Raw genomic sequence first — 22,287 nt, forward strand, 5'->3', positions numbered from 1 at the left:
ATGCTTACTGGTTTAGAGAAACAAAGTCTAAAATCATACTTATTTTAAGATACTTATTGCTAAGTTTTTCAACTGTATCTAATTTAAAGAAGTATATTGATAATAAACACATTAATTTAATGCTAAAAACCAGTAAGTTAGCTTGGGATATGCTAGCACCTAAGATGTAAATGTAAAAACTTGGGGAAAGTGACTTTGTTCTTGTACATGGCAATGAATATACACTTTAGATTAAAAATTAACATTTTTAGATTTAATTATTTTACTTTACGAATGTTTGCCTGTGTGCATGTACCTGCACCAAGTGCATGCCTGTCAGACCCCTGGAAGCAGAGTTATGGATGACTTTAGGTCACCATATGAATGCTGGGAATCAAACCCCAGTTCTCTATGGGAAGAACAGGTGCTCTTAGCTGCAGAGCGACTTCGGCATCTCCAGACTCGTATTCTGTGTTGAGACAAGGTCATGTTATATAATCTCACTTCACCTGGAGCTCCCTGCATAGACTAGGCTGCCTCTGAACTCACAGAAATCCATCTGTATCTGCTTCTTTTTAATTAATTAATTTTTGAAAATACAGTTTATTAATTCATTCATATTACATCTCAATTGTTATCCCATCCCTTGTATCCTCCCGTTCCTCCCTCCCTCCTATTTTCCCCTTACTCCCCTCCCCTATGACTGTGACTGAGGGGGAGTGCCGAGATTAAAGGCATGGGACACCACATCCACACTCAACATTTGCAATGTATTCTAGAAATAAGTGTAAATAGGAGAATACAGATTCATTCTGAATGATACAGTTCCAAAGATCAAATATTATGAAATCAGATTTATGTTCATTTTTATGTGTAGTGATTGCTACCTAAACAACATCAGACTGTAAGTTTTCTAAAAGTTTGTCTTCTTACAAGGATTTTGTTAGCAGGAGTAAATAATACAATGAAGTTGTTACCTTTTAGCCGGTGACTTAGAATTTGCTCCAGAACAGCTGCAAAATTATTAAACTCAGGAGAAGAATCATCAATTGTTTCAAAGCAAGACCGATCAATCAGGGTCTTCACAGAAAATCTATGAAAAAAAAAAAAAAAGATTATTGTTGGCTTTAAAGAGAGTAAACCCATTTACTTAAGTGTGAAAATGAGAGAAGGTTTTCAGAAAAGAATCCTGAACATCATGTTTATTCAATGTGCTCTGTAAGTTGAAGTTTTACAGAGAACAGCCTTTCATGTGCATAGTTACTGCTGCCCTTGAATACTGGTGTCCTCCAAGGCCCTGCATCGCTAAGGAAGCCTAGGAAACGAGCATCAACAGGCTGGGTCTTAAAGAAGTAAAAAGCACTCTTCTATTATATTAGTATCTTTGTAGAAGAGGCCCAAGGTAACTTGACTCTCTCTTCTGTCATAAAAGGCACCAAACATGAGAGCAGACCCTGTAGTATACCAGCTCTCCTGGCTTCTTGATGATTTAAACAATAAATTTGTTTTTCCACAAATTACTCAGTATGATGGCAGTTTGTCAGAGCATGCTAAAAGAACTAAGATACTAACTTTTGCTTACAGTAAGACTTTGGGAAAGCTTTCTGTCTTTACATTACAGCGGTTGAAATTAGAATCTAAATATGATACAATTATAATTTAATATTTAATGCTACAAGAAATTCTGACTTACAAACGTTAGACCTAATTTTTACCTTAAAAATAATAAAAAGCACATAGATATGATTATTGTGTTTTATTTTCAGTATAGTATTCAATAAATTACATTAAATATCTAATTTTTATTACAATTATTTATTTGTGTTTGTGTATGTGTGCGTACACATGTCCATGCACGTGCCCCGGTATGCATGTGGAGGTCGTCAGAGGACGATTTGAACAAGTCAGTTTTCTCCTTCTACCAATCTGAGTCCTGTGAACTAACTCAGGTCATTACACTTACCAGTCAGTGCCCATGTCCACTAGGGTTCACTCTTGAACAATGCTAGTGAGCAGTCTCGAAGAGTAGACTAGGCTGTAGTAATTTATCATGTAAGTATAGGTGGTGCTTGGAGTAAGATATCTCTAGTCTCAGGCATGAGGGAAACTGGTCTCCAGTTGGTGGAGCTGTCTGAAAAGGCTTAGGAAGTGTGGCCTTGCTGGAGGAAACAGGCTACTGAGGGTGGCCCATGAGGATTTAAAACTCCGCACATTTCAAGTTAGCTCTCTTCCTGCTGCCTTACGTCCCTGAGCTTCCAGCTCTGCTGCCAAGCCACCACCCTGCCACTATGGGCTTACCCCTTTGGAGTCATACGTCCAAATAAACTCTTTTATAAGTTACCTCAGTCATGGAGTTTTAACATAACAATAGAAAAGTAATATAAATGTATTTTAAATGTACAGTATTTTTAACTTAAAATGGCCATAAGTTTGAAGAAGATCAAGGAATGGTATAGGGCAGGAATTGGAGGGAGGAAAGGGAGGCTGAAAATGATGTAATTAAATTATTATCTCAAAGAGTAAAATAATTAAATAGAAAATGCCACTTATATTTCCATGTTTTAAAAAATTAAACAGCACATTTAAAAATAAATGTTGTCCTCAGCACAGAGGCAGGAAGCTGCAAAAAATGATTATAAGACTATTCAGGCTAGTTTTATGTCAGTTGACACACACCGGAGTCATTTTAGAAGAGGGAGTCTCAATTGAGAAAATGCCCCCAACAGACTAGCCTACGGATCATTTTCTTTTCTTTTCTTTCTTTGTTCTTTGTTTCTTTCTTTTCTTTTCTTTCATTTTTTCTTGGCCAGGTAATGTAGGAGTAGAATTTACTGACAATCTGTAAATGCCATTCATCTTTCCAAATGACTTGACATGTGGTAAACTGACTGACTGATGTGAGGGCCTACTCCATTGTGGATGAGGCCACCGCTGAACTTGTAGTCTTGGGTGCTATAAGAAAGCAAGCCATGCCAGGTGGTGGTGGTGGCACATGTCTTTAATCCCAGCACTCAGGAGGCAGAGGCAAACGGATCACTGTGAGTTTGAGGCCAGCCTGGTCTACAAAGCGAGTCTAGAACAGCCAAGGCTACATGGAGAAACCCTGTCTCGAAAAACTACACTCAAAAAAAAAAAAAAAAAAAAAAAAGAAAGAAAGAAAGAAAGAAAGCCATAAGTAGCAAGTAGCAAGCCAGTAAGCATCATTCTTCCATAGCAAGTAGCAAGCCAGTAAGCATCATTCCTCCATGGCCTCTACATCAGTTTTTACTTCCAGGTTCCTACTTTGTTTGAGTTCCTGTCCTGACTTCAGTGGTGGACTGTGATAAACTATCAGCTGAAATAAACACTTTTTACTCCCTGAGTTTCTTTGGCCATGCTGTTTTCTTATAACCCTAGCTAAGATAAAGTAGAACCCCCCAAAAAAATCATCTTAGTGGAAAAAAAATTACATTTTCTGTGATCTTTGTACACGTTTGTTTTTTCAAACTATTTAAAGCTCTAGCTAATTATAATATAGAAAAATGAAAAAGTAAAATAGCTTAGTATGGAATTCTATAACTTAAAACGTTAGAAATATTGGGAGTTAAAGTTCTTTACTTTCTTACAAAACACCTATCAAGAGTGGAATGAATGGTTGTCTCAGTTTTCTCCTTGTGTAACCTTGGAGAACTATTCCACTCCATCCCGAATTTGAATCAACTCTCAGCATTTTTAGCCAATCAAGCTCTTTCTCTGAAATATTATTATGCAAACACTTCTAAGTATATGCTATGGACTTAATGTAAAGAGTAGAATCACCTCTCCCACATGTCACTGAGAAGCTATCCATTCAGTTTGCCCACCAGTCTCTTCTCTTCAACAATAATTAAGTGGATTCCCTTTCCATGGAGGAGAGATGGTTTGTTACAGTGTTTGCTGATGATAAAAGTGTTGGAAACTGACGTGGCAAAGCTGTTGTTGGCATCTTTCATGAGCACCTATCAAAAAAAGCTAGATCCCACCAATCCGTCCCAGGTAGTACCTTTCACTCACCACAAAAATCTAGTGTCAACCAGATGAAGTCACTTATCTTGTCAGTCTTAAAACTGTTGCAATTGGTGACAACTTCCCACCTTGTATCCCTTACTTCATGAAACATCTCTGACAGATCCTTTAATATTAAGTGTTTGGTCAGGGCCGGGCATGGTGGCACAATCTGTTAATTCCAGCACTTGGGAGGCAGAGGCAGGCGAGGCCAGCCTGAACTACAAAGTGAGTCCAGGACAGCCAGGGCTACCCAGGAAACCCTACCTCAAAAAAAAAAACAAAACAAAAAACAAACAAAAAAAAACAAAAACAAAACAAAAAAAACAAACAAACAAACAAAAAACAAAAAACAAAAGTATTTGGTCAGGGTCACTTCCTTTGGGACACCTTTTTTTTATCACACTTTCCCAGCAACCTTAACACATGCACCTCTGCTAAGTTGCTAGAGGTGCTTATCTTGATCTTCCTGGACAGCAGCAATTTATCTTTTTCCTTATTAATACCTATCTTATTTCTTTCCCACCCTTGCCAGCCTCTCTTACTCCCTATAAACGTCTTTCCAGAGTCCATTAGAGTTGGTAGGCACACAATTATATACAAAGCTTCCTATCCTAGAAGCTGTTAGTTGTACATGACCAGTGCCAGTAGGTGTAACTGATGTGACTTCGCCTCCCTTCCCTCTCCCCTTCTAGCTCTACCATTCCTTTGGACCCCTCTTCTGCAATGTTGCCAGGGCCTTAAGGGAGGGTCATAAATGTTGCTTAGGGCTGAGCCCTCAGCTGTCCTTTCCTCTTAGCATCTTACACTGACATCGTCTCTACATTTACCTTTTCTTAAAAATGTATTTTATTAATTTATTCATTTACATCTCAATTTTTATCCCATCCCTTGTATCCTCCCATTCCTCCCTCCCTCCCATTTTCCCTTACTCCCCTCCCCTATGACTGTGACTGAGGGGGACCTCCTCCCCCTGTATATGCTCACAGGGTATCAAGTCTCTTCTTGGTAGCCTGCTATCCTTCCTCTGAGTGCCACCAGGTCTCCCCATCCAGGGGACTTGGTCAAATTTACATTTACCTTTATTCTCTGCAAAGAAACTGCTTCTCTAATTAAGGCCAAGTGTAGCCTGTCTGTGAGTGTACTCAGAAGGCAGTTTAATGTTGTCAGTTTAACTAAGAAACAGTAGTAAGTTTGCTTCTCTTAAAACTGGGTTTGTAAAACTATGCCTGGATTGTTTCTTGTGGAACAGGCCTCAGATTTGCTCAGGCAGAGGTTGATTGTCCCCGTAAGAGCTGTGCCATTATTACAACAATCTTGCCTGGAAGGTTGGTATATAGTTCATAGTGTTCACAGGTAGGTAAATCCACTGATGCCTCATTTCTCTAGCTGCCTGCACACCACCTTTCAGCTCTATAAACACTAGGCAGTAGGATGCTTCTAGCTAAGTTCCAGCTTAATTTGTCTAAACCTGCATCTTGCATATGATATCCTCAGCAACTAGTTCTGCTGGAAAAATAAGTAGATAGCAAAGACTTGGTATCTCACACCTGGCACTGGGGGTTTTGTTTAACGACACATGACTTCTAGGATAAGCATTTTATTTTACCCATGTATAAAGAAAAATGAAATTATAAAATTTGAAGGTAAACAGATGAAACTGGAAAAAAACTTACACCAAGTGAGGTTACCCAGACCCAAAAGACACATGCTGTTTGGTCTCTCTCATATGCAGATCTGAGCCTTATGTGTGTTTAACTTAAGCGTGTCTACAGAACATGTAGCGCACATACATACATGAAGGCAAAACATGTATACATATAAAATAAAAATAATAACATAAATACTATGGCTTTCTGCAGCTGAATTAAATGTGAAGGTTTCTAAAAATGAAAAAGAAAGCTGTGCAACCTCTACCCCTGTTGCTGCCTTGAGCAGAAGAAAATTTCTGAATGTTTTTCTCTAATTTTTATTAGGAAGAATGGAATAAGAAAGCTGACTCTGAAAGCAAATTCTTCAAGGTAAGAGAAAAACTACTGCCTTAGGAAAGTATGTCATTTGAAACAGCAATATACACCATGAAGCAAACTGAATGTATTTTCAAATAGTGATAACAAGGTCTATTTCACCAAGAAGCTGGATTAGTCTTTAGCCTCACCTTTGACAGTGTGATAAGCTTTCCCTATTTCTCTCCCGGCCGCAAGTACCATCACCATGTGAGCCATCACTAGGCCAAGACTGACACTATTAATAAAGAATGCTCAAATTCAAAAACAAGAGGGTCTTTGCCTACCATTTCACAGCAAATTTACTGGATTCCATATAAGCAGAGCAACTATACTCTCTCTTGTAAAAAATAATTTCCATCTTCAAATAGTTAACAAGGAAATGGCTGTCAAGAGAGATGACAGAGGCGCTGAGAGATGGCTTGGTGGGTTTCCACACAAACACAAAGACCTGAGTTCTATCCTCAGTACCCACGTGAAACCTGGCATGGTAGTGCATCCCTGTATCCAAGAGACAAGAAGACCTCTCGCGCTTGCTGACCAGCCTAACCAAACTAATAAGCCCCAGGTTCTGTGAGAGATTTTTGTTTTTAAAGATGGAAAACAATAAAAGAAATACTTGGCTTCAACTTCTGACCGCCATACACACATGCACATATGAACACTACACCCCCACATTTATGTACACAAACAAATAAGATACAAATCGCAGCAAATATAATATAAAACACTAAGTACAAATAATAATAAGTAATACCCGGATATATATTTATTCAAATAAGTCTAATTTTTCTTTTTTATATTTTATACCAGGCATCTATTTTTTTTTTTAAGAAGTCAGACATTTGATTTTTCTCTTTAAACAATAATGTAAGAATTCTCTGCCATTGTATGGGCATTTTTAATTTACCAGAAAAAAATTTAAATGAAAAATACTTTGCATGTATTTAAGCAGCGATATAGACTATAATGTCCATGTTAAACTCAATCATTTAACTGTTACTGATTTTTTAAGATTTATTTTTATTTTATGTACATGGATGTTTTACCTATACATATGGAAATGCACTGCATTTCCCCTTATAGTTGAGAAGGTCAGAAGAAAACACCTTGAAACTGGAGTTACAGACAACTGTTAAACAAATGTGGGTGCTAGGAATCCAGCCCAGGTCCTCTCCAAGAGCAGCCATCTCTCTATCTTCTGTTTATGGCTTTTAAATAGCTCTTGTTGTAACACAGACTCAAATATTCCAAACATATCTCCTTATCTTTATTATTTAGAGTGTTGTATTTCTCATCTTTGTTGCTGAAATTATCATAAGTTCTGCATTGACTTCTTTATTCATCTGATTATATAAATCTTTTGAGCTAATTGCTTGTTTTAAATCAGACTTTCGAGTTGTCAATTTTTCATTTCTATATATTTAGATTCAATTCTTGAAGAGCTATGAACTACCTGAATAGTCTTGTTACTTTCTCTTTTTATATTTCCTGTGTTTCCACGAGTCTATTTGGATAGGTTTCTCTTCTGCTAAATGAGTATGCTTTCGAGGCCTCAATCCTTTGTACCAGTTAAAGTGGAGAAAACAAACTACCATTAACAGTCACACCACCAGAACAAAATCAGACTCAAAATAAAAGAAAACCAATACCAAGTGATCAACCCTGAGACCATATACATAGAAGTAATGTTATATGGATGGAGCAGATTGTATTTATGTATTTAATGGTGTCTGTGCATGTGCATGTGCATGCATGCATGAATGTGTGTGTGTGTGTGTGTGTGTGTGTAGCACAACAACCCAAGAAAAAAGGCCATGAATTTCAGAGACAGCAAGGGTGTTCCGTGGGAGAGGTCGAAGGGAAGAAAGGGAAAGGGGAAAATGATGTAATTATAATTTCAAAAATTAAAAGAAAATTTAAAAAATCTTAGGTAGCTGGAGAGATAGCTAAGTAGCACAGCTCACGTATAAGAGCCTGAGTTTGGATCTCAACGCCCATGCTGAAAGCTGGGCCTCTCACCCCTGTGCCAGGAAAGACAAAGGCATAGGGATTCTGGGGCTTACTGGCAGTCAGTCTAATTCCAGGTTCTGTAGGATGCCTTGCCCCAAGGGAATGAGGTGGACAATAGTAGAACAGAGCACTTCACATCCTTCTCCGTCCTCCACGTGCACCTGACACATGTAAGCATACACTGTACATACACATCACTCACACAAAAAACTTTAATCTATTTGTTACAGCCAGTATGATACCAATAACCACAGAAAAGTAGAAAAAAAATCAATGTGCACTATAAAGTTAAAAATGTAATAAATGTAAACGTATTAGCAATAAAAGAATAGGGTCAACAGAAAGTTAGGAAAGGGGAAAAAAGAAAGTAGCATTAAATAAAAGAAAAAGAAAAGGAAACAAATGTAAAGGGAAGGAACCAGAAATCAAAAAATAAGAAAAAAACACATAAATAAAAGGATAACGCATACAACATTTTAAAAGACTTTGTGTGTTACGTATATGAATGCTGGGTACCCACGGAGGCCAGAAGTGAGTATGAGATCCCTAGAACTGGAGTTCCAGGCAGTTATGAGCCTCCAGGTGGCTGCTGAGAACCGAACCTATATCCTGTGCAAGAGCAGTAAATGCTCTTAACCACTGAGACATCTTCCAGCTCCCATAAAACGTATTTTTAAAACACGGTGAAAGGCGCCAGCAAGATAGCTCAGCAGGCAAAAGGCCCTAGCCACACAATCCTGACACCTATGTGGGATCGCCAGAACCCACTAAACCTATGCAAACCCACCAGATGTGGTGGTTCATTTATATAATCCTAGCTCTAGCCCTCCTATGGAAGGATGGGTGGCTGAGACAGGAGAATCAGCCAGAAGCCAGGCCTCAGAAAGAAGATGAGAGTGAGAAAGGACTCTGGAAAGCTCTCCTCTGACCTTCAGAGGCACAACCATTCTCTTTCTGTGGTGTGTGTGTGTGTGTGTACCTGTTTGTCTCATATACATTAAATAAACAAAAATAAACCTTTCAAAAATAAGGAAAAAACAATAAAATGTAAAGAAATAGCAAAAAACAAAAAACGTTTAACTTTTTTTTTGATAAGCTTCTGCGTCCTCCATTGGACTTCACCAGATCAAAGGTGAGGGGTTATAAATGGAATCTACTGTTCTACCTCTGTGTGTCTCTGCAGTGGTTCTAATAGGAATTGCTCACAGTTTTGAATGTGTGGTCACCAGAGAGTGGCACTATTAGGAAGTGTTACCTTGTTGGAGAAAGCGTTTGTGGGGGCTGTGGGGGTGAGGTTTCAAAAGCCACTTGTCTCTCTCCTCCTGCTATGTGCCAGATGTAGAACTCTCAGCTACTTCTCCAGGGTCATGTCAGCCCGCACGCTGCCAGGCTTCCCATGAAGATAATGGACTAAACCTCTGAACTGTAAGCCAGCCCCAACTAAATGGCTCCTTTATAGGAGTTGTCACAGTCATGGTTTCCCTTCACAGCAAAAGAACACTGACCAAGAATGAAGTTGGTACCAGGGCCTGGGGTATTAGTGCCAGGCTGACTATGTTGCTTGCTGGTGGAAAGTGAATTTTGGGATTTAGGATTAGGAAAGTGGTTGGATGCTTTAAGCGGGGCTAAATGGGCCATAGTAGCAGAAGCAGGAAAGATAGTGGTGCTGAGAATAACATGATGGCTCAGCTCAAGAGCTTTCAGAAGAATGTTAGTAAGTGGCCTAGAGACTGTCCTTGTGATATTTGAAGAACATGGCTACTTTCTTCCCTTGTCTAAAAAATCTGCCTGAGACTAAGTTGAAGAGTTTTGGATTAATGGCATTGGCAGAGGAGATTTCAAAACAGTCTAGTACTGACTTTGTCCTGTGGCTATTAGTGGTTACTCTTATGCAGATCTCTTATGGAAAAGATCAAATTGAGGCAGGAAAAAACAAAATATGTACAGTTTGAGGACAAAAGGAGCACTAGAAAGAAAAGGAGCTACGTCCAGTGTTCAATTAAAAAAAAAAAAAAAAGTTTAAAGAAAAACCTAATGCTAAATGGAATAAAGGGAGTGGTGCCCTCAGGGAAAGATCCCACACAGCTAAACTTACAAATTGCGACAAAGAATTAAAGAAATGTTTAGAGCTAGGCGTTATAGTCCATGCCTTTAATTCCAGCACCCAGGAAAAAGCAGGAGCATGCAGTTCTCTGAGTTGGAGGCCAGCCTGGTTTCCAGGACAGCCAAACTTAGGCGGTGAAAGAAACCACAGAAAACAGAAAGCTGGTTAAAAGCATAATTGAATAAGGGGGCCATGTTCCAGTCACAGCAAGCGGCAGAACTTGGCAGCTTCAGCCACATGGCTTTACAGTCAAGGATACAAGAACAGGGTTATGGAATCTCCCTCAGGGACTAAGGAAAGCTGCTGAGGCCAAGCATGTATCAAGGGTACCCCCTGCATGGAGGCCCAGAGAGGCCATTGCATAAAGCTTGAAGGTGCTGCCTGGAGAGCTCAGGATGCTAGAGATACCACAGGCATGGGACACCTGCCTAGGAAATCTGCTAACAGAGAGTGGAACCAGCCCAAGACAAAGAAGAATGTTGCAGTTAACAAAGAGGAAAGGAGCTGGAGAGCTAAAGAGTACCTTGACGTGGGACATGGAGATGCAGAGTTTGCAGCTTGCCCAGCTGGTTTTCCATCTTGCTTTGGTCCAGTATTTCCTCCGTTTTAATATGGTAGTGCGTAGCCTGTGGAACTATGAGTTCAAAGTATGTGATCTGCTTTTTCATCTTGATTTACAGGGAGTTAGAGTTAAGAGAGTGCCTTGAGTCTCCAGAAACTTTCAACTGGAGACTTTTACACACTGTTGAGACTGTGGTGGACTATGGAGACTTTTGAAGTTGGACTAAACGCACTTTGCATTATGATATGGCTATAAGCCTACGGGGACCAGGAAGTAGAACATGGTAGTCTGGACGAGAATGGTACCCACAGACTCATAAGATGTATTACAGGAGGTGTGGCCTTGTTGGAGTAGGTGTGGCCTTTCTGGAAGAAGTATGCTGCTGTGGGGGATGGGCTCTGAGGTTTCAGAAGTGTGAATCTGGCCTAGTGGCTCACAGTTATTTAAACGTTGCCTGTTGACCCAAATGTAGAACTCTCAACTACCTCTCCAGCTTTATGTCTGCCTACATGCCATGCTTCTCACCACGACAATAGTGGACTGAACCTCTGAACTGTCAGCCAGCCTCAATTAAATGCTTTCCTTTACAGGAGTTGCCATAGTCATGGTGTTTCTTCACAGCAAATAGACATTCTACCTAAGAGCTAGTCTCACCTCCTTCAGTGGGAAATTGGCCAACCCACTGGACATGGGCTCACAGGTCTTCCTCAAAGCAAACACGTAGCAGGGAGGCAGCTTTGGAGGGAAGTAGTCACTGGGCATAGGGTCAGCTCTCACTCTCCACAGTAATATACAGAATATTGTGCTAATCTTTGACATGGAGGGTGGAGCTACTGACTACCTTGCCCTTCAGTCCGAACTCTCTGGTGCTAAAACTGGTTGGAATGGGGTTGGAGCTGCTATGAGGGAAAGATCCCTGTCCAAACTGTCTCTTTTTCTAAGATTGCCTCTCACAGCAGTCTCTCAATCAAATTGCTGACCTAGGCCTGCAGTCCTACGATTGTTTGTTCACTGTTTTCAGGTCCCCAGAGAGGCTCATTGTCAAGGAAGAGGCCTTCTTAGAAGATGGTGCCTGGTTATCACACTCTGAGTCAGATATATCAATTTCTAGTGCTGGCCTCCATAGGGGTCACTGTCGCACCAAACCCTCTCCCCTCCACAGAAACATACCCTAGATTTAAGGCTTTCGAGAACTGTGGACTTATTCTGTGGCTACAATTGGCACAGTCTGTTTTCCCCAGAGTTTCCCTGCTTTGCTCTCCTCTCCAGGTCAGGTTGGAGCTATGGACACCAACATTCTCTGTCTGTCTGTCTGTCTGTCTGTCTGTTTGTTTGTCTGTGTCTGTCTGTCTGTCTGTCTGTCTGTCTGTCTGTCTCTCTCTCTCTCTCTCTCTCTCTCTCTCTCTCTCTCTCTCTGTGTGTGTGTGTGTGTGTGTGTGTGTGTGTGTGTGTTTTAAGCTGCCCCGTCACTACTTTTTTTTTAATTCTCAGTGTTCTTTATTTCTGTTTCTACTCAGGCTATAGCTTCTCCTTTACCACTCTGACTTTACTCTGACTTTTCTTTTATGGAGTTCATGGAGGAACAGATAGCACCTGCTATCTTATTCAAAAACTAAGTAAATGTATTTCTTCTGATGTTAGGCAGACATGTTTTGTAGGGTTTATAAAATGTATTAAAATTTTAAATTGTTTTAATATTCATTTTGAAGGAATGGAAATTAAATATAGTCATGGGAAAGGTAAAATAATATGTAAGTAACATGCTGATACAGACTAAAAGAGTAGACAAATGGGACTATAAAAGTACTTCCCTAATATATAAAGGATAAAATAAATGTTAAAAAATTAAAATCAAAATATAATAATATTAAACATAAGTAAGCTAAGAAGCCTAAATAAAAACTTCTAAACTAGATAAAATACAAAATTTAATTGTATGCTGTTCACTAAACTCAGAGGACAGTTCAGAAATGGAACATTCATCTAGCTTACTTGAGGCCCTATACCACCACACTAGAAAAACAAAGCAAAACAAAATTCTCTTGTCCTACAAGAAAAATTTAAGCATAAATATCAGAAAAAGTAAAAGTATAGAGAAAGATATACAAATAATAACTGCAGCCATTTTGAAAATTTTAGCAACTGACAAAACAGCCTTGAAAGACCTAGTTTGTTGGAGATATAAAGGGATATATCGTGGTGAGAAAGGCATTCAGCAAGAAGGAAGAAGCACAGTTATAAACACACTAAAATCACAATTCTGTATGTATAACAACAAAATGGGAAAACAGACAGATCTAAACTCAGGTACTGTATCACCTCTCTCTTATATTACTAGGTAGACTCTGATCCCAGCAGTCAGTAGACAGAGGCAGACAGATCTCTGTGAGTTCAAGGCTAGCCTGATCTACAGAGTAAATTCCAGGGATATCCAGGGCTACACAGAGAAACCCTGTCCCGAAGAAAATAAGTAAAAATAGGCAAGACGTGAATGATACAACATACTATCCATAAGAGGCATGTATAGACCAAGCAATCAACAGAACATAGAAATACCTGGAAAACACTGATAGAAACTAGCCATGTGTTAAGTCATAAAGCAACAATCACAAATTTCAAAAGCTTGAAGTCTTTCAGAATGTAGTCTTTACAGAGTGGAGTTATGTTTAAAATGTAAGTAGAAGAACTTTACTTGAAAATTAAAGCATCCATTTGAAAAATAATTCATGATTAGACAAGAAAATTAGCAAAATCCAAAAATGATTCTTTGAAAAACAATCAATACCATTTCTAAGCCCTAGTTAGGACAACAGTGAGGAAGACATGGATTTCAGGATTAAAAGTGGACAATCTCTAGGGATGTTTAAGCACTAAGAAGGAATCAGCACTCTGCACTCAGTAGATGCTGCAGCAGGTGGAGCCTGAGTTTAGGGTGCCTAGGGTACAGGCACAGCAAGCACCTGTCTCAAAAAGACAAACATTAAGAAGGTATTATGAGGATCTCAGTATATATGGTGATATAAAAACTGTATTCCCTGAAAAAAATTAATAAAAATGATGAAAAGAAACCAGAAGTTTTCATTGTTAACATGTACTAAATAAAGTGAAACTGTTAATAATTTTCCCAAAGAATTTTTTTTTTTTATTTCTACCAACTTTGCTACCGGGTGAATTGCCCTCTGTATTAAAGAAGGGAATAGTGTCACGCTTATAAAACCTATGTAGAACAAGACAAAACTGCAGCAGCAGCAGCAGCAGCAACAACAACAACAAACCAAGGTAATCTTGATAAAAAGTAGATGAAACTATAACAAGAAAGTATAAGTATTTACTGAACTCTTCCATGAGTAAATATATTAAAAAATCAAATATTAACTCAGATGAATGCAAAGAAAGCTCAAAAAATATAACCTATCTAATTGTACTTTATTCCATGTAGTCTGGCATGTAAAAGTCAAACAGCAGAATTCATTATATGAACAATAAAAAGGGAGTGGGCATCAGGTTAACCTTATTCAGCAAAAAAAATTTTTTTTTGACACAGTAGTATTTGGTACCTACTTATGATTAAAATTCCCAGGTATCTAGAAATAGTAGAGAAACAGAAAATTGGCTGCAAACTCCCACAGAAGTCATAAAAGCCTTAATGTTTTTTGTAACACTGTGTTAGGGATCCTAGCCAATGTAATAAGTAATAAGACAAGAAGTAAAAGGGATAAAGATCGAAAAATGAAGAAATAAAACATGCATGTATGACTTTTGATCAAGCTTCTTAAACCTGTAGAAAATCTGATAGAATTAATAAAAACATCTAGTTAAGATCATATATTCAAGGCTACCATGCTTAAAGACCAATTTTATGTCTTAATAACATCAAAAAGGAGGGAAATAGAATTATTTTGGTTATAATAAAATAAAACTATATCCAGTATATACGAATACATTTGATAAGACCTTTATAATGCTTATATATTTGAACTAATGCCTATTTCTGAGAGGAGAATATTTAAATACATGAAAGCATTTACTATGATCATTGAATGATACATATTAATATTATATAGATGAAAGTTTACCCAAAAACTGATTTGTAGAATCAGTACAAACATAAAGAAAATTCCAGATTCCTTTGATAGTCAATGGTTGTTAGAAGAGGAGATGTCATATTCTTCAGTGGTGTAGCCACTGTTAAGATTCCCATGTTCCAGTAAATAGCATCCCATCGATATTTATGCAAGTAATACCAACCAAATTCACAATAAAACAAAGCAAGAAAAATATTATAATTGTAATTATATGACATATAATTACAAAGGAATTTCTTGGGTAAAACGTGTTAGTGAGGAATGTGAGAGGGACAAGAGAGTGTAATGTGGGCACGTAAAATGACCAAAATATATGTTACACATATTAAAATTGGTAAAGTTTTTAAACATTCATATTGCTTTTCATGGAAACTGGTAAGTAGATCCCACAATTTAGCTGGTGAAAGGCTATGGGTAGGATGGTCTTCAAATATAAAGCTAGATAATTTTATTATCAAATAGTATGACATATTATAAATCAATAGTTTTTAAGAGAATATAATATTTCAAGAAGAAACAAGTACATTAATGAAATAGATAAAGAAACAGGCAGAATTGTCTTGTGAGTTAAGACAGAAGTAACACTTGAAAGTATTACACAAAATATGATCTTTTCAGTAAGTGGTACTAGGTCAACTGACTTTTTAAGGACAATATTTAATCCTGGTCCCCATACTTAACAACACAAATATAAATAACATACAGATAGATTGCTGATATAAATGCAAAAAACAAAACAACAAAGCTTTAGAAAGAAACAGGAGATTACTTGATTACTTGAGAGGTCAAGCAGATTTGCTAAGCTGGTTAGTATTAACCATGAAGGAAACCTATAGGTGCCTTTATAATTAAGAACTTCTCTTCACACTGTAGAGTGGGAAAAGTCATAAATAGAGAAAAAAATGCATTGGTCAGTATGTTTATGCTATGTACACTTTTTAACATGCTTATTTGAAGTCAATACAGTTTCACTGGCTGAGGAGATATCTGTCAGAAAAGTTCTTGGCTTGCAAGCATTGGGACCTAAATTCAATCTCCACAGTCATAAAACAAACAAACAAACATCACAGGCATGATGTTGTGTATTTGTAATTCAAGGGCTGGGGAGGGAGAGGCAGAAGAATCCCTAAGGTTCACTTGTCAACCAGTCTGCCTTACATGGTGACCTTACTTGGCCATTGATAGTTCCTGATAATGCCTGAGGAATGACGCCTGAGGTTGACCTCGGTCCACCACATACACCTGCATGCACAAAAACATGTACACATATACATACAAAAATTATATTTGAAATGTAAACGTAAAGTGGAGCTGAATGAATCACCACAATGTTTATATATGAATTAGAAACTGGCCACAGATTTAACACTTACAGCTATATAAGACAAAGATAAAGTTGTAAATTACATATTCATGTGCCCAATAATGTAAATAAACCAAATGCCTAGAAACAGGCAACTGTTGACACTGAAATAAGACAGAAGTCTTCAGAAAATAAGCTATTTTATGATACACACTGTTCCTGATAATAGCATCAAGAAGAGCCTCTAGATTGCTTCCAATCTTAACTTTTCATGACTACTGAAGGGTCGGTATATAACTGGGTAAGAGTGGTTGGAAATATAAGAGTTTGGAGCACTTCATTCTGTATACTCTGGAGCTCTACAGTGGTATGGACTGACCAAAACATGTTGACTAATGTCCTACTACACATAAAACTATTTGAATAACTTTTGATATTCATCATTCCAAGGAATGATCCCTCTTGTAAGGCATACTCAAGCAAGTAGCAACAAAGAATAAGTTGCAGTGTATAAAGGATATATTATTGTCAATATGTTTAGTAAGTGTTCACATACCTGCGTTTGAACTCCTACCAGGTTCAAGCAGAGTGAGACATTTCCCCCCTGATTATTCAATATCGAAAATGCTAAGACTGCTAACGTTCTCCAGTTAACTTGTGCCTCTGGACACAAATTTCCTTATCTCCTTTGCTAGCTCACAGCCATAGTCAGCAAGCCAAAGGTGAAGTGTAACAAAAAGGGCTTCTGGAAGCACACCTTACAAAACAACAACAGCAAAGTCAATAAGAAGAAACAACAGGCAGCAAAAACAAAACCCCACACAAGTCTTATGGGGCCATTTAGCAAGACGCACTAAGGTACCTCAATAGTCTCCAAGGAGACCCACTGCACAGTGCATGTATTCATAGACACAGATTCAGAGAACAGACACCAATAGTTACCAAATTGTGTTATCCATATATTCTAGGGGAAAAAAAGGTAGAGAAATGTACAACCTCTTTTCTATGAATTTATCTAAACTGCCTAATACTGTTTATCATGTGTCAAATATGAGCATTTAAATTATGAGTTTCATTACACAGTTGATTATATTCCATTGTAAGTGCTAACTGAAGCAGTATACCTGAGGGAAGAATTTTAAGCTCAGAGCAGGTATTAGTTACATATAAAATATGAGATCTTTATTCCTTGACCACAGTTTAAATGAGGGGCTGTTTTAATTTGAAATAATACTAGTGTTCTGAAATACTATCTTGACCTATAGAAAATGACATTATATTAATTATGAAATTATCATTTGTCTCTATCCTGCTTAGCTTATTGTGTGCCATCTTCTTAAATCACCCTTGCCTTCTTCATCCACAAGACAGGAAAATTGATTTTTGCATGAGAAGTTCCTTTCAACTACTGTCTTAGTTAGAACTTGTATTGCTGCGATGAAACATCATGACCCAAATAGCAAGTTAGGGAGGAGAGGGCCTATCTGGCTTATACTTCCACACGACTGTTTATCATCAAAGGAAGTCAGGATAGGAACCCAAGCAGGGCAGGCACCTAGAGCTAAAGCAGAGGCCGTGGAGGGGTGCTGCTTACTGGCTTGCTCCTCATGGTTTGCTCAGCCTTTTTTCTTTTCTTTCTTTCTTTGTTTGTTTGATTTTTGGTTTTTCGAGACAGGGTTTCTTTGTGTAGCCTTGACTGTCCTGTCCTTCTTTTGTAGACCAGGCTGGCCTTGAACTCACAGAGATCTGCCAGTCTCTGCCTCTTGAGTGCTAGGATTAATGCCGTATGCAACCACAGCCGGCTCAGCCTGTTTTCTTATAGAACCCAGGACTACCAGCAATGCTACCATCCATAATGGACCAGGCCTTCCTCCATCAATCACTAACTAAGAAAATGCCCTATAGGCTTGCCTTCAGCTGAATCTTATGGAGGTATTTTCTCAACTGAGGCTCTTTCCCCTCTGATGACTCCAGCCTGTGTCAAGTTGACGTAAAACTAGCCAGTACACCTACTGACTTAAAAGTTTGACAAGTGTGTTAAAGTGTATACTCTAATAGTTAAACATGAATATTTTAGTATTTTATGCAATATTATTATAATACTATAAACTGAAAGGCAAATTAGATTTTAATCGTATTTGCCAATAGGACTAAGGTCAAAGAAATAAATCAGCTTAAAAAGACATAAGCTGAGCTGTAGAGATGGCTTGGTCATTAAGAGCACAGGCTCTTAACTTGGGTTTGATTTCCAACACCCAGGTGGCAGCTCACAACTATTTGTAACTCCAGTTCCAAGGCATCTGGCCTCAGAAGGCAATGCACACGTATGGTGCACAGACACACATGTAAGAAGAACACCCATAGATAAAATAAAAATAAATAAAAATCTTTGAAAGATGCATAAGCTTAAAAACAACAGGGAAAATGACTAACATCTGAAATTGTATGGATGAAAAATGCAAGTTTAAAAAACCCAAGGGCAGGCCCAGCATAATGCTTATGACTGTAATCCCAGTACCTAGGAGTCAGAGGCAGCCAGATCTCAGCCCAATCTACATAGCAAGTTCCGAGTCAGTTAAGGCTACACAGCAAGGCCATGTGTCAGAAAAGAGGGAGGGAAGAAATGTGGGAAAAAGTACCTCAAATTTTCAAAGTTCTAAATGATAAAGATTCTGTATACAAAATACAGTAGCTAAAATGAATATATAAATATTCTGGAATTAAGTATGGAAAATTTAGAGTTTTCAAATGACCTACTTTATCTTAAGTACAAACTATGGAAAAACATGCTAAAACTTTATTTGCTAAGTACTTTACAATGGTTTTAGTACACAATACATATTTTTATGTCTTAACAAGTTGAATTACACACACACACACAACACACGCGCGCGCGAGTGCACCCCAAATCATAATGAACTCAAATTTAATTCAGCTCTTTTCCTGACTATCCTACATAATCAAACAGCCTAACTCCAAAATTCAAAACAGTAACAATATTGTACTTGTATATGCCATTAAATCTATAGAATTGCAGTTTTAAGATATGGCATTGAACCTAAACTGAAGCTATACCTAGCTTTTTAAAGGAAGGAAAAAGCATTACTGTATAAGTGTAAAAACAAAAACCAAAAACAAGATGTAAGCTTGGCACGGTGGTACATGCCTGTAATTCCAGAACTCAGAGTGACAGAGGCAGTTAGATCTCTGTGAGTTCAAAGCCAGCCTGGTCTACAAAGTGAGTCTAGGACAGCCAAGGCTACACAGAAAAACTCTATCTTGAGAACTGCACTCCCCAAATGTACTGGGGGATTGGTTTTGCTTAGTCTAGTTTTATAAATTTCAGTTTTCCCAGAACATCAATCAAGAATCACAAAATGAGGGCACAACTCAAATGTTTGTTTAAAGAAAAATGCATGTGGCTTATCTAGCTGCTATATTTTCTACCATATTTTTCGACTGTGCTCATATTGGGAAACATTAAAAAGCAAATAGGATCACACATTGCTTGATGGTTATTACTCATTTTAAGTCCATCACTTGAAATTCACAGTGATCTAGTCCAACATGACTGCATAGATGACACACAATGGAAGAAAACGGGGAGTTGACATTAAAGACACTAGTTAATGATGACACCAGTCATGCATGAGCTCAGCTACATTTCCACTCGTTCAGTCTCTTCCAACTTCTAACGTCAAATCATCAGGAAGTTTGAGTCGGCTGGAACATAATTGACTCAAGAAGCACAGTTTAGGTTGAAACCTGCTTTGAAACCATCCTCATTTCTTTAAAAAATTAATTCATTTTAATATCTGTAAACGATAAGACTATCCACCTAGCTTATTTTTTCTATGTACCTAACTTAGAAATTTGACTCGATTTAAACAGTGTAATCTGTCCCAAAACCTTGTGTTCTGCAGGGCACAAATAATAAAATATGGTCCGTATTATTTTACCATTTACAAAGCAAACTGTGAGCAAAGGTCTTCCTAATAGATGAGCATTCATTACAGTTCAACTTCTTAAGTTTCTCAAATATTGAATGTAACTCCTACTACATATATCTGCAATCTGCTTAAGATGCTAGCCACGCTTTTACACAGGGAAGAAAAATTAAATACAGACATGAATCGGAAAGGAGAGAAAGGTTTCATCACTTACCCGATAACTAGAGAATTATCACTGGTTGACGATTAAACAGTATGTTGGAACAAAGTAATTTTAACAGAGCTTATTGACTCTGAGTGGTTACTAAGAAATGGATGCCTAGAATTTCTTTATACTAAAGAAAATATATAGGCCTGTTCAAAACCAGTTTTTTTTTTTTTCTGAATTCTAGACTTGTAGATAGTGATGCTTTATTTCTATATTTCCTAGAGGAAGGGAAACATTTACAATCAGGAAGCATGTTTAAAAAAATAAATGCAGATCTTCGAATAAAGGACGGACTGGAGGACTAGGAGACTTCCACAGTCCCGCAAGCAGCACGGGCACTGTAGTTGACAAGACTGTAGTCGACAAGACTGAAATACCCGATACACATTTCACATATGGGCGGAACGAAGGGAGTGAAAATATACGCCAACAAGAGAAAACAAGAGAAAGCACTTGGCTTTGGGAGGGGCAACGGAGCTATCTAGGTAACTACTACAGCATTAGAAGGATGCTACTCTTCCTCCACCCTCTTCTACTCAGACACAAGACCGCACCTTCAAAACAGATCCTCCCCGGCTCCGCCCCGGCCCTGGCCAAGGAGCCTCTAACTGGGGAGGTCCAGACCCGAGGGCTAGTCCACGGCCTCGTGGAGCGCAGCGCCCCCAGACCTCCTGCGGGGTCCCTGCTCGGCCGTGGACACGCGTGGCGCGGGGAGGGCAGGGGTGCGGGCCGCAGCAGCCGAGCCCCGGGACTTCCCTCACCCCGGCGCCCGCAGCCGCGCACCTGCACACGGTGATCAAGTTCCTCCTCTCCACCGCAGCATTGCGGGCGCTGAGGCTCTTCTTGCCGCCGCCGCCGCTGCCGCGGCTCCCGCTCAGGCCCGCCAGGCTCCGGGAGGCCATGGCGGGCTCACCTCCGCGCCCCCTTTGTCTCCAGCGGTCCCGCAAGCCGAGCACACCTGGGTCCCGCGGCCTTCGCTCTCAGTGTGGCATCCTCCCGCGGCCCGAGGGAGCAAGGGAGGAGCCGCGAGGTAGGCAGGGTGTGGAAGGCAGTGGGGCACCGGCGCCCGGTACCCAGGTTCCACGCGCGTGCACACTCACACACATAGACGCGCGCGCGCGCGTAAACTCACCCCCCACCACCACCACCAACACACACGCACGCACGAGCCACCTCCGCCCTCGCGCGCGCGCCGCCGTCGTCCACGGGAGAAGCGCGTGCGGGTTCGGAGCCCGGCACTGCGCCTCTTCCCTGGGGACGCGGCACTGGCTTGCGCGGGCGAGCCCGCCTGCCGGCCCCACACGTCAGTCTTCCAGTTGGGCGGGACTGCTGAGGGAGCCCTGTCCCCTGCACCAATGGAAACAAGGCTACTCCAGAGACAGCCAATGGCGGGAGGCGGGGGCCGGACCCGCCGCCCCGGGAGCCTTTAAAGCCGCTCACTTAAGCCCCGCCCTGGCGCGTGGGCTGCTGTCAGATTCCCTGGCCTGGCCCGTGCAGCGTCAGTGTGCACGAGGCGATGCAGCGGGTGGCTTGGTGAGCCGGATCTACAGCGACTCCGGTCCGAAGCCACGCTGACAAGGCTGAGTCTCAAAATTTCATGACAGATTTCCTGGTCCATGCGCTTCAGTAGGTTTCAGAAGCAGTTCCTTTTGTCCCAAGCCCTCTTTGAGCCTGACAGACAGCAGCGACACGATGGCATCAGGCAACATGCCCCTGGCATTTCACTTCACGTGAGTCTGGTTAGGGTCTGACTTTCTTGATTCTCCTCGCCTCATCCTCGCACCTCATCCTCCCTCCTCAGTCTCCAGCACAGCCTGAGACCCAGCTGACCATAGAGTGCTGAGTGAGTGTCCAGCCTAGAGTTCTGCAGCGCAGCGAGATCTGAACTGCAGAGCAGCTAGTGAGCCTTGGGGAGGTTTGAGCACAGGGTGGAGGGAAATGCTGCCTTGGAATCCTGAAACACTGCTTGGAAGGGCCACTTTGCAGAGTCTCCATTTCTCTGGCCTTAGCTGTGGGAGGCTCCTGGCTCGGCCCGGATCTCTGGCACTCACCTC

General features: G+C 39.9%; 1 protein-coding gene across 2 annotated transcripts in view; it reads right to left on the reverse strand.

The window, feature by feature from the left end:
- Rundc3b (RUN domain containing 3B) overlaps window positions 1-21,347 on the reverse strand; it is a 135,483-nt gene extending 114,136 nt beyond the window's left edge. For both annotated transcript variants that reach the window (XM_051152042.1, XM_051152041.1), the window contains exons 1-2: window positions 21,017-21,347; window positions 957-1,072 (exon numbers count right to left, since the gene is read on the reverse strand). In XM_051152042.1, coding sequence (XP_051007999.1) covers window positions 957-1,072; window positions 21,017-21,135 — 235 coding nt within the window. In that variant the 5' untranslated portion in view covers window positions 21,136-21,347. The remainder of the gene's footprint in view (window positions 1-956; window positions 1,073-21,016) is intronic.
- Window positions 21,348-22,287: the final 940 nt, after the last annotated feature.

This window comes from Acomys russatus, chromosome 10 (genome assembly GCF_903995435.1).
Source record: "Acomys russatus chromosome 10, mAcoRus1.1, whole genome shotgun sequence".
Classification (NCBI taxonomy): domain Eukaryota; kingdom Metazoa; phylum Chordata; class Mammalia; order Rodentia; family Muridae; genus Acomys; species Acomys russatus.